The 12,013-nt window shown below is 55.1% G+C and overlaps 5 protein-coding genes across 5 annotated transcripts; 4 read left to right on the forward strand and 1 right to left on the reverse strand.

Annotated features, from left to right (window-relative positions):
* Positions 1 to 125: 125 nt before the first annotated feature.
* DICSQDRAFT_131770 (uncharacterized protein) lies at positions 126 to 916 on the forward strand. The gene is made up of 3 exons (XM_007360753.1): positions 126 to 289; positions 344 to 520; positions 570 to 916. The coding sequence occupies exons 2-3, from the start codon at positions 381 to 383 to the stop codon at positions 583 to 585; spliced, it is 156 nt and encodes a 51-aa protein (XP_007360815.1). The 5' UTR covers positions 126 to 289; positions 344 to 380; the 3' UTR covers positions 586 to 916.
* A 489-nt stretch (positions 917 to 1,405) lies between these two features.
* Positions 1,406 to 2,670, forward strand: DICSQDRAFT_177052 (uncharacterized protein). Its single transcript, XM_007360754.1, has 4 exons — positions 1,406 to 1,737; positions 1,802 to 1,936; positions 1,992 to 2,060; positions 2,117 to 2,670. The coding sequence occupies exons 1-4, from the start codon at positions 1,593 to 1,595 to the stop codon at positions 2,488 to 2,490; spliced, it is 723 nt and encodes a 240-aa protein (XP_007360816.1). The 5' UTR covers positions 1,406 to 1,592; the 3' UTR covers positions 2,491 to 2,670.
* Positions 2,671 to 2,916: 246 nt separating this feature from the next.
* Positions 2,917 to 4,704, forward strand: DICSQDRAFT_131772 (uncharacterized protein). The gene is made up of 3 exons (XM_007360755.1): positions 2,917 to 4,163; positions 4,224 to 4,605; positions 4,661 to 4,704. The coding sequence occupies exons 1-3, from the start codon at positions 2,970 to 2,972 to the stop codon at positions 4,681 to 4,683; spliced, it is 1,599 nt and encodes a 532-aa protein (XP_007360817.1). The 5' UTR covers positions 2,917 to 2,969; the 3' UTR covers positions 4,684 to 4,704.
* A 204-nt stretch (positions 4,705 to 4,908) lies between these two features.
* Positions 4,909 to 7,513, reverse strand: DICSQDRAFT_131775 (uncharacterized protein). Its single transcript, XM_007360756.1, has 20 exons — positions 7,406 to 7,513; positions 7,270 to 7,351; positions 7,199 to 7,212; positions 7,045 to 7,143; positions 6,973 to 6,982; positions 6,897 to 6,914; positions 6,818 to 6,843; positions 6,739 to 6,764; positions 6,647 to 6,681; positions 6,562 to 6,586; positions 6,487 to 6,498; positions 6,409 to 6,424; positions 6,314 to 6,356; positions 6,140 to 6,243; positions 6,017 to 6,076; positions 5,923 to 5,950; positions 5,807 to 5,864; positions 5,673 to 5,697; positions 5,453 to 5,582; positions 4,909 to 5,379 (listed from the first exon to the last, which is right to left on the reverse strand). The coding sequence occupies exons 1-20, from the start codon at positions 7,462 to 7,464 to the stop codon at positions 5,065 to 5,067; spliced, it is 1,185 nt and encodes a 394-aa protein (XP_007360818.1). The 5' UTR covers positions 7,465 to 7,513; the 3' UTR covers positions 4,909 to 5,064.
* Positions 7,514 to 9,655: 2,142 nt separating this feature from the next.
* DICSQDRAFT_158848 (T-complex protein 1) lies at positions 9,656 to 11,893 on the forward strand. The gene is made up of 8 exons (XM_007360757.1): positions 9,656 to 9,713; positions 9,764 to 9,825; positions 9,882 to 9,961; positions 10,018 to 10,148; positions 10,216 to 10,803; positions 10,870 to 11,378; positions 11,434 to 11,535; positions 11,591 to 11,893. The coding sequence occupies exons 1-8, from the start codon at positions 9,677 to 9,679 to the stop codon at positions 11,732 to 11,734; spliced, it is 1,653 nt and encodes a 550-aa protein (XP_007360819.1). The 5' UTR covers positions 9,656 to 9,676; the 3' UTR covers positions 11,735 to 11,893.
* Positions 11,894 to 12,013: the final 120 nt, after the last annotated feature.

A 12,013-nucleotide genomic window follows, 5' to 3' on the forward strand; every position in this document is an offset into this window, starting at 1 on the left:
AACCCTTGACTTGCTACCTCTACGCCCGTTTCCTGCGTCTGTCTTTCCGCTTAGTGGAAACTTGAGGCTTTCTGATATTCTCACACACTCGAGGCCTGAACTGTACGTCCTCGGAAAATGCGACAGAACTGATCCAGTACCAGATCTATAGGAAGACGTCATCATGGGCTACGAACCCTACAAGGCGGCGAGATGCAACATTCTGCAGACTCGGAGTGATGGCTGGGATAGAGTCAAGAGGGCTAGGCAGACAGCGCCAGAGCGGAGGAAGGGGACTAGTACGAACAACGTGGGGAGGTTATTTCGCTCGGTCAAACTTGCTAAATACTGAGTCGTGTGACAGACTGCCTAGGATGCATATGTGCTTGACTTCCAACAAAATGTCAGAGCGCGCGATCTCTCTACGATGCAGCATGCTATGCTGCGGGACAGCATGGTATATGAATGCTGACGAGCTGTACGTGTCGGAAAAATACCTTGCCGTAGGCCGTACCACCAGCCAGGCCAGGATGGCACTACAGTAGGTGCTGAACATATCGTCCATGAGCAGATCTGACAGCCTTGGTCAGTCCAGTACCTGGCTAAAGGCCAAACGCGCATTGCCCTTGAGGATCTTGCCAGCGAGTACAGGGCTAAGGAACGCAAGGGACGAAGGTGTCTGCTGGCTGCAACCCAATTCCGACCGACCAAGCAAATACCATGCAATGTAGGCCTATCCTCAATGCTTGAGATATTAGCTCGGTATTCCAAACATCTGGATGAACGTGTCGACCATAACGTGTAGACATGCGCCCAACTCAAGAGCGGAAGGTCAAGCGACACAGCGAGACAGACGAACTAGGAGCACTGTCCATTGACGACGCAGTTCACGTCAAGGCTTCTCACGCGCTGAATGCTGGGATCTGGCCGCATCTCCTCCTCCATCGACTCAATACGAAGATGGCGGTCTTTCTTCTGGACGCAATCGACAGTGACATCCAATTCGTGCTGCGCCTAGATTACATCGTCACAGCTCACAGTGTCCAACACTACTCGATTCCCCGGCTCGCGCATCAGCCTTTTGTCTATACTTATACTCGCAGCTGATGGTTGACGTGTTCCCGAGCCCGCACTGTCGTCGACTATGGTGCACAAAAGTTCTCACGCAACTTTGACAGTTGATTATGCGGTGTATCTAGCAACGCCAGAGCTAATCCCTGCTCCACGCTACCAACACTCTGTCGTGAGTGGACATGCCGTCTCTATTCAACATGGACTCATCGGTTGATCCCCTCGGACTCGGCCTCGCCGGCCCAGCCTCAACGCTGCATGCATACATGGTGCATGGCGTTTATCCCGCTGGTGCTCACACCCTGTGACTACCATCTGTGCTTCTGCGGTCTATCCGCACATCGGCGACGTCCACGCCCGAGAGCCTAACACGACAGGCTGTACCCAACGATAGACGCGTGACTACTCGCAGCCTCTATAACAGCTTACTCGGTGGGGACGTAATGCGCTCATCCCTCCCATTCACCTTGAGGATCGCACCGTTTCTTTCTTCATTCGCATTCTAGGCTGGCCCGCAGGACTTTTCTTTTCTTAAACTGACCATGTACGCTAAGGCTTTTGCACTCCTTGCCCTCTCGGCCCTTTCCCTCTCGGCGCAGGCCGCCCCCGCTGCTTCGAGCTCTCCTTCGAATTCCGGGAGTGCATCTTCAAGCGCCAGTGTAACTGCCTCTGCGACAGAGACGCCCGGTCAGTCCACATGAACTCCATACCAAGCGTGTAGAAGCTGACGGTGTGAATGTCTCGTTGCTAGTCACACTGCCGATTCCGACGCAGCTTGGCTTCCCAACCAGCGTAGTCACCCTCAGTTACGCAGTCGACTGGGTGAACGTCCACGCGGATGGTATTGCGTCCTACATCGGCTCCTCCGCGCTGCAGGGTGTTCAAGGTATGCCGGTCGTCAAGTCTCGCGTCTCACTGCTGACATGTCATCTACTCCGCAGCGACGTTGGGTGTCATGGATGCGCAGAAGTCCATTGGCACTGCGACCCACCTAACCGCCTTCATTGCGAGTAAGCTTGTGTGCCCCGCCTGCATCGCGCTTCTCACTGACGGACATCCTCGCCAGCTGACGCGAATTCCGCCCCGGTTGTGATGGTGTCCTCCATCGGCGGCTCCGCCATCACCCTCGCGACTGGCACGGTGGGTGGCACAACAACGTTCGGTGGGCAGGCCTTCCGCACCGCCGCCCCCATCGTTCTCGACGCGCAAAGCTCTTCGTCCGCCTCCAGCTCAGCTGCTTCGAGCACTGATTCCGCGAACAGCTCTTCGAATTCTGCGTCCAGCTCGACGTCCGGGAGCAACACGACGTCGAGCGCGTCGAGCACGGGCACGGGCAAGAACAACGGGGGGTCCGCGGGCGTGCGTGTGCCGCAGTCGGCCGTCGTCGGGGCTCTCGCGGTGCTAGGAAGCGTGGCGATGGGCGCCGTGGCTGTTTTGTAGTCCTGCGGTGGATCATGTTTGGTGCTCTTATAGTGGCGAGGCGTGTCTGTGACGTGCCGAACCCTCGAATGGGACATGAATGCTCTCTTTCCCCTCTTCATTCGGCCTACCTCACGCCCATGCACCATACCAAGTACGGCCCTCAGCGATCGTGGCAGTCATGCATTTGAATTATATTCGTTGCTTGATGAACATTTGTTCAGAGACGGAAAGTTTAGATCTAATCCGCCTGGAGATTATATGTTGACATACTTACACATGAAGCGAGGAAGGGCTTAGCATTGATGTTGTAACATTTCAGGCTAAGTATGCGACAGGAGCAGTGCTCGCCTGAATAGGTGGCCCTGAGGCGCGCCGCGCGCGGTACGCCTTACTTGAGCGCCCTTGTCCCCTTGAGATTTTACCACCTCTGTGATCGGCCGCTAGCGTACGTGAAGTTGAACTTTCGCCCGTTTGACGGGCTCGACTGTAGCGCACCAATGGAGGAGAGCGATTCCAATATCGTTTTTGTCCCAATGATGGCGCCGCGGCGAGTCGGACTTCTACCTCGCTCTATGCATTCGTCTCCGCAAGTTCCTCCTGGCTCAATCCCAGACGATGTCCTCCTGGAAATCGCGTCGTACCTCTCCCCCTCAGACATATCGAGTCTCTCGCTCGTCTCGAAGCACTTCCATGCCGTTATCTCTTTCACGGAAGGCTACTGCAAGGAGCTTAGCGACCTGAGCTCCTTCCACAGGTTCCTTTTCGGAGTCCCCCCGAACGCCGATAGTACTGACCGCGCCCGCATCCTGCGGTTGCGCTCCGTGTACTTGGGGGCCATGCATCCATCTGGGGACCTCGAGTCACAAGAGGAGCGAGAAATCAACACAAAGAGGTTGATGGACATCATCCGAGAAGCAAAAAATCTCCGCTATTTGCGCTTCCGAGGGATCTTCGATGACTTCGCGACAAGTACAAGGTACATCCCTCAGCCGGTGCCTACTATGCACCTCCAACACTTGGTTCATCTCCACCTGGAAAACGCATCGGATGGATTCGTGCTGCTCGATGTGCTCCCGCAGAAACTCCGCATCCTGCAGCTTTCGAACAGGGACAAGCTCCGTGGTACGATTTTCCCTTTACGGGAGCTTGTGCAATCCCATGTCCTCCCTCACCTCGAGGTCCTCATCCTCGAGGACATGGTGTTCGAGGATGAGGACCCTGACGATCCAGACTCCGCCGACTCGAACTCGGACTCGAGAGCCTGTCCTAATGCTGATCCCTGGACAACTCTGCAAAGCCTGACGATCAGTAAGACGGAGCTCGGTATCACGTTCTCTTGTATCGCCGAACTCTTCCCCAACCTGCGATCGCTTTGCATGATCGACAGCGAGATCGTTGACGACAGCCACCTGGACGACGAGCCCTTTTCTCTACGGAAGCTCACGATCTCGGGACTCTGGGAGGACCAATGCATCCCATGGACGACTAGTCACTTGCGCTGCATCCACACCGATCCTAGATGCAGTCCAGTCTTGGATTCCTTATACTGCGACAGCCTCGCTGCCCTGACCTTGAGACTGCCCAAGCTCCGTAGTGATCTTTGGGATTGCATTTGGGACTTCATGTCGGACATCCGGTCGATCGAACTGGAATGCACGGAGATGGATTTTCCATCCATGCTGCAGTTCATGGTGAGTCTCTCGGTTTCGTGCCCGCTTTGCGTAGTTCAGCTGATACTAATCTCAACGTAGATAGAGCAATGCGACACTATGGACACCAGCCTGTGGTGGGACACCAGAGTGTTGAGTCTTATCGCACCAGAGCCCAAGGTGCGTCCCTCTGATGGTGGGAGGGAATTGGAGTCGCTGCGGACGGACTTTCTGGTAAAGATGTCGAAAACGTTCAGACAACTATTCGATACGCGCTATGTGGCCTTCGCCCAGCCCAAGGACGTATCTCCCGACTATAAAGAGGACTATGCCGGAAACAATGCGCCCTGGTCATGGTGGAAGATCATCAAGCTGGACGACGACGACGCGCCGACGGAGATACGAGAGATACCTGCCTGGGAGGGTGAACGCGTTCGAGCGTATTTCCGAGAAGCCGACGTGGAAGCAGCGAGCAAGTTCGAGGGTGAGTTTCCATCGCATTCCCACCGCGACTCACCCTGAGCTCATTCCTTCAACAGAGAGATTTATGGCACTGCGCTGAAGGTGAAACGAACGAGGAACATATGTCGCTGGTGTCATGTTCGTGGTTTCTCGTCCAAACTGTTCTCGAGAGCATCTATCTGTGTACAGGATGTCGTAATCCTGCTGTAGAGGGAAGACTCGCTTGTCGATAGTTGTGATGTACGAACTGCACGTCTCAGAAAATTGCTGAACAGGATGTGGAATGCAACCTCTTGATCATGTGTGCACCAGTGCCTCAGAAAGCCTGGCAAGTTGTAGGCTAGAGGCGGCCCGACTCAGTCCATGTCCACCATACGCACGAGACGTAAAAGTACACTACTATGTACACTAACAAGCAAGACTACTACCCACGACTAGACCCGCGCATGCAGTAACCCGCTCTCGCAACGCAACGCCACTCTCACAAGGTTAATGGGAGCGGTAACGAAGATGTCCGTGCATGCGTCCGCGTCCGTTCCGGTACTGGCAGCGACACTGTCACTGGTATTGGTATCGGACCACGTATCCCCAGCTCCGCAAAACCCAACTCATCGATGATGTCGTGCGTCGGCGTGGCGTCCTTTCCCGTCACATGCTTAGCATCCAATGGCGTCACCGTCTGCGGCGGACAAAGCGACGTGAGCGCGCGGCCCAGCGGCGAATGGGCTCTCCATGACGTCCGACGTACCCGTGTCCTTCCCGGGCTGGTCGAATTGGTCGCCTTCAGCTGCGAATCCTATCGAACGCGGTTCCAACGACGTCGTTAGTGAGCACACGCTACAGCATCAGATGAGATTGACAGGACGCACTGAAGCCTCTCCCAGATCGCGCTGCGTCTGGCTCTGTGCTTTGGGCAGGGACGGAAGGGATGAGATGACGGGGAGGATGTGTTGATCGGGCGGGTATGTGCGCCGCCTCAGCGATTTTCGCGCGTTCAACCTGTCAACGTCAAGGCGCATAAGCCCTCACATTCTGTGATGGTGGAATGGGGATCCGCGCATCGACCAGAAGAGCCGAACAGGTACTCACGTCGCTAATGTGGAGGTAGCGTAGACTGGAAGCCCAATTTGGAGAACGAATTAGCATTGATTTAGGCGCCATCGATAGGGTTATGTGGCGCATCGAAGGCATGCTCTGGGAGGGTGATAAGGATGGGGACGCACGTTTGGGTATTGAGAAATGCAGGGCGAGAAAGATGAGGTTTTGCGGCATCGTAAGCCACTACTCGTGTAGCAAAGTCAACTCGGCACGCCGGTACCGAAAGAGTATATAGCCTTACACAGATCAAAGAGACAGCAGTCGTAATACTGTCAAAGGATGCCCGATCAATCCGGAATCAGGGTGAATCAGATAAGGCAATTGAATGGACGAACCAGGTGAGCAGTCCCGTCTCTAGCGTATAGACCGTGACGACGTCAATTAGGCGGTCCGTTCTGGTGGCAGAAACGTCGAAACTGAGAAGTATCAATCGCCTGAACGGAAATGGGTTTACGTACAATGTAGAGAACCCCGTGCGAGAGCGTTGCAGAAGTGTGATTAATATTACCGTGATGAGCACGTCCACGCTGGTGGACAGTGAAAGGCCTGTCGTAAAAACCCACTGCAGAGACAGATGATCAAACGGTCAATAAAGGAACGATCACGAGTCCACATGCTAATTCACGACTGACTCCGACTTGACTGACGAATGCGCTGTAGCTGCGCAAATTAATCCTAGCCGAATCGATCAGCCCAGGACGTTAGCTAGGCGCTGAGAAAGTCATACATCTCAGATGTTGACACTGGGCGGCCACGACGGGGTTAAAGTTTGTAGTCACGCGCACAAACGCATCCCACGACTCACCGAGTGCTGCCGCTGCGATCCAGACGCGAGTCAGATGGATATATCATGAGCTGTCGTGATAGGTATTGCACACACCTAATCGGCCGACGGCGAGTAAAATCTACGCAGGTCCCCTGAGTTAGTATGGGACCGCGATCGAGGAACAGGACAATGGACTCACTATCGGAGCGGTAAGCGTCCATGATTGCTTGCTCACTGCGCATGGGGAGCGTCAGAAACATAACAACCTTCCTACATACTACTTGGACATACGCATATAAATGCGGTGCGCGAAGAAACTGTGCAGGGTGTGAGGGTGTCGCAGGGTACGCGCATAGATACATATGCGTACCAATGCGAAATCAACGTGACGATAGCCTGCAACAGAAACGTTAGATCCCAAGCCGCATCATGTGACGCCCAGAACTTACAGTGAGAGCTACGGTAAGCTTGATACAAAAGAATATGAGCACTCCGAGGAGAGTCGGATAAGGCAGCAGTACACACAGCAATAGTCCTGAATGGGAAGAGTGGGAGTGAGCAAAGGGAGATGAACGATGGGGTACTCTCTGTATTCACCATGGGATGTAATCACAGATAGTCGTGTTGCCGAAATTGCGGATGAGGTAGATCCAGCAGGAGGCGAAGACCATAGCAAGGTGTAAAGAATCCAAGGTCCTATTCCCAAGGTCAATCCTCGGAGACTGGAGTACATGGGGATCATGTGGCGAACCAAAGGGTGCAGACCTAAGACGCGCGGGCCCAGTCAGATCGCGTTCTCGAAGCGAAAGACGGGAGACGCACAATGAAGGTGTTTCGCTTGTAATCATCGGTGCCATAGAGCTTGAGATAGAGAAAGACCTGGGTGGCCACCGTGCCCGACAATCTGGAGGTGGCCTGCGTTCGAGCGACGATCGGGCCGACAGTCTGATGCACTCACATGGCAGAAATAAGGGCGCCGACCAGAATGGCCCCTATGGTGTCCTCGATGTCAGCCATGGCTCATGGCGACTGCGCCAATGCGCGAGTGGAGAGGAGGGGAGGGGGAAGGGAATGGGGCAAGTGGAAGTCGAGAAGAAAGCCGCGGGGCGGGGGGACATAGCCTCGGGATCGGAGGGAGAGATGGACCATGGGGGAGCAAGGGGCAAGCGTACAGATAGATTTGACAACTGACGTCTGTGAGAACCCTGCTAAGGGCCAGGCGTTATCCCCTTATATGGTAATCATATAGCCTTTCTGGTGGCCCGCCTCCAGATCTCTCTGCCCGATCTCAGGCCGCTCGTTCCATCCCGATGATTTCGTAATTCTCCAGGCCGCGTACTCTTCAATCTGAGCTCTGTATCAGATCAACCCCCTTTCAGACTCCCAACTTCTGTAGTGCCCTTGCACACGCGCATATGCGGGTATCGCATCTACATCTCCGGGTATCTTCGCTCTCAAACGCCAGAACCATCAACACCTTCTGCGATGGCCGGTAATTTGACACCAGACATGCGCACAACCTCACATTACGACCTCGCTGCTTCATGCGGGATGCCGCACTCCCTGCCCCGGCCTGTCTGGACTGAGGCTTAGAACCCACGTACATACGAGCGCATGCCGTCACAGCAGGCAGCGTCTCAGGCGCTACATAGTGGATCCAGACGCGAGCGGCGACGCAGACGGATCCCGGAATGCACGTCGTGTGCTGGGATGTATGACCGAACGTTGCAAGCCCCGCGGACGGCAATAGATAATTTCCTCGGTTCACGCGTACAGTCTTTCCTTGAGCTAGGCACGCGAAGCGACAATCTTTCATAACGAGGCGGTGGAGAAGGCGCAAAATACCTGGACAGAACACACCGGCACCACAAGCCGCACGTCCGGCCGCACTAACACATGTGTCCAACCCAGAGGCGCGCGAAGTGGTTACTGAGAGTACTGAGGCCTGAGGCCTGAGGGCGCGGACTGCATTGGCATGAAACGACAGGCTCATTGGCGAACGCATGTGCGACGCGTAGGCGGGACGAGCACGATCCCTTCGTGGCACAACTGCGTTGCGCCCGCTGGCATAAGACTCCGATGAAGTTACAGTCAATCAGTACCCGGTCCTTAGCCAACCAACCTCCTGTGGTCGATGCGGATGCAGTCCGCCTGCTATAATCGGCCGTCGCTCCGGGCGTAAGCATAGGAAGCCAGACTGAGAGCACAAAGGCAGAGGGAAGGTGGATGATCGGTCCTTTGATTTCATTTACTTGAAATTAGCTCGCGCTAGACCGGACCAAGTCTCGCTGAGAAGGTTATTGGTGTGGTTTGGCGCTGACGAGCCCGCTGCTTCGCTGCGTGCGCCGTAGAGATCATGAGACAACGAGTCGGCATAGAGAGTGCCGGATATCTCATGCCCACCACCGTGGTCCTGGTTCGGATGAAAGCTTCCTTGCCTTTGGTTGGGCGGTATTTGCAGGAGCTCGCTGTTCACCGGTCAACGCACCCTGAGGCCCGGGTATCAGTGGTGTCCTGCTTTCGCCTGCAGCCGGACGAGTGACATCTTCCCAGCAGTAGGGACCCATTCTTGCGTCCCTAAGGATAAGCGCAACCTCCAACCCAGGCATCGTATAGCCGAAATGCCTCTAGAAGCTTACCCTGAAACCATGACACCTGTTCGCGGAGATGGTATCCGCCGGATGAGGATACTCACAGAAGTTTAATACTCACTACGCCCTCATCTTCTTCCTATGCCACTGAGCCGCGAAGCTGTTCAGGCCACGCGGTGAGATCCTCCGGAAAAGAGTGAAGGAACCGAGTTGTACGCCTCCTTTTGATAGGAGCAGTGCGAGCGCAACAGTAAGATTCATTTGGCGACCGCTGTTAACCGCCGTAGTTGAAGGGAGAAGCGAGTGATATAGCTCACTCCGACAATGCAGGCACCTGCAAACGTTTAGGATGTGCGAGAGGCTTCGACCGAATGGCTGCTCCGCATCGGCTCGTTAACTAGGCCACCTAAAACCCATATTACAGTTTTTATATGTGCTAGAGAATAGACTGTCACAAGAAAAATGGAGTGCATGGGGGTTAGCTGGTGAGGGGGAACGAATAAACGACCGTGACGCCCTGGCGAGGTCATGGGCGTCTGAATTGCCATATGCAGACAGCATTAGGCGTCGTCTGAATTTGTCGCGTCTTTGCCTTTCGCTACTTACGTTCTCCCTCTCACCCTATCTACACCACAACCATGCAGGCAGGCGGACAGACTCCGGTGTTTGTGATGAGTACGTTCGATCCACCACTCCAGTCGGGCCCATCTGATGGTCTTCTGAAGACACCGCGCCGGAACGCCAGTCCGGCCGAAAGGCTCAGATCTCAAATATTACGGCGGCGAAGGTGAACCCTCCTTTTGCTCCATATGGTGCTTCTATCATGCTCAATGATGTGCGAAGACTGTTGCAGATGTCATCAGGACATGTCTGGGCCCAAAAGCTATGTTGAAGATGATTTTGGACCCGATGGGTGGCATTCTGTTTGTGGGCTTCGTTCTCCGCCATGTTCTCTCACTGAACGGCATCGATATCCCAGTCTCACAAACGACGGTAACGCAATCTTGCGTGAAATCGATGTTGCGCATCCAGCAGCGAAGAACATGATCGAGCTGAGTAGGACACAGGATGAGGAGTGCGGAGACGGAACAACGAGTGTGATCATTCTCGGTGCGTCCCCTTGCTCTTCTTCTCCCACATGCACACACCAACTCTCGCTCTCCCATCTGTCATGCAGCGGGAGAGATCCTTGCACAGTCTCTCTCACAACTGGAGCGCGACATCCACCCGGTCGTGATCATCTCCGCGTACAACAAGGCCCTCAAGGAGGCTCTGGAGATCATCAAGCGCATATCAATCCCCATCGACGTCAATGACGACGAGCAGATGCTGTCGCTCATAAAGACCTCGATCGGCACCAAGTTCGTCATGCGCTGGTCCGACCTCATGTGCAAGCTCGCGCTCCAGGCCGTCCGCACCGTCGCGCACGACGAGGGTGCGCTCAAAACCGTCGACATCAAGCGCTACGCGCGTGTCGAGAAGATTCCCGGGGGCGAGATCGAGCAGAGCAAGGTGCTGGACGGGATCATGCTCAACAAGGACATCACGCACCCGAAGATGCGGAGGCGGATCGTGAACCCGAGGATCATCCTGCTCGATTGCCCGCTCGAGTACAAGAAGGGGGAGTCGCAGACGAACATCGAGATCTCGAAGGAGGCGGACTGGTCGAAGCTCTTGGAGAACGAGGAGGAGCAGGTGCGGCTGATGGTGGAGAAGATCCTCGAGTTCAAGCCCGATCTCGTCATTACAGAAAAGGGTGTCTCAGGTATGTGGCTCCCTCCGTATCAAACCCTCTCTTTTCCTCAGGCGTATGATGTTTGTCTTCGCGCAGATTACGCCCAGCACTTCCTCTACAAGGCGAACGTCTCCGCTCTCCGCCGCGTCCGCAAAACGGACAACAACCGTATCGCCCGCGCCGTCGGCGCAACGATCGTCAACCGCGTCGACGACCTCCGCGAGTCCGACGTCGGCACCAAGTGTGGCCTCTTCCACATCGAGAAGATTGGCGACGAGTACTTCTCCTTCCTCACTGAGTGCAAGGAGCCACAGGCGTGCACGATTCTCCTCCGTGGGCCGTCCAAGGACATCATCAACGAGATCGACCGTAATCTCGCTGATGCTATGTCTGTGGCGCGTAATGTGTTCTTCGACCCGACCCTTGCGCCCGGAGGGGGTGCGACGGAGATGGCGATCAGCGTCGGGCTGCACGCGAAGGCGAGGACTATAACAGGCGTTGAGGGCTGGCCGTTTCGGGCTGTTGCCGATGCATTGGAGGTTATCCCTAGGACACTGGTGCAGAACAGCGGGGGGAACGCGATCCGTGTCTTGACGGAGCTCCGGGTATGTTTCGCTGCTGTTGTGTTGGAGAATGCATCTCCTGACTGGTAATTCGTAGGCCAAGCACGCGAATGGCGAGCACTCATGGGGCATCAACGGCGACACGGGTAAGATCGTTGACATGAAGCAGTACGGTCTGTATGAGTCTGCCAGCGTAAAGGTACATCTAGCTATACTCCTCCCTTATGCAGTAGCTGACTCGTGGTACCTTGCAGGTCCAAACGCTCAAAACTGCTATCGAAGCCGCACGCGTGCTGCTCCGCGTCGATGACGTCGTGAAGGCGACTCGCAAGGACAAGGAGCAGGGTGGCGGCGGCGGCGGAGGAGGAGCACCGCCGGAGGAGATGATGGAGGGTTAGGTGTCAACCTATCAGCAGTATACAGTGCGATATACAATTGTGTAATATGATCATTTCGCTAGAATATCTGCCTTCGCACTGATCTTGCAGTTACTTGTGGATCTCCCAGAGCAAAACCCCTCCTGGGACAATTCCACGAATGCATTCTTCCCACATCGTCACTTTGGAACACTGGAATTTGACCATATGTTAATCGAGCACCGAATATGTCCGGGCGGCGCGCCTGAGTCGGGTGGTTAAAGGGATCTACTACTAGTACTGCACCATCCCAGGCGATAC

This window comes from Dichomitus squalens (assembly GCF_000275845.1).
Source record: "Dichomitus squalens LYAD-421 SS1 unplaced genomic scaffold DICSQscaffold_1, whole genome shotgun sequence".
Lineage (NCBI taxonomy): Eukaryota > Fungi > Basidiomycota > Agaricomycetes > Polyporales > Polyporaceae > Dichomitus > Dichomitus squalens.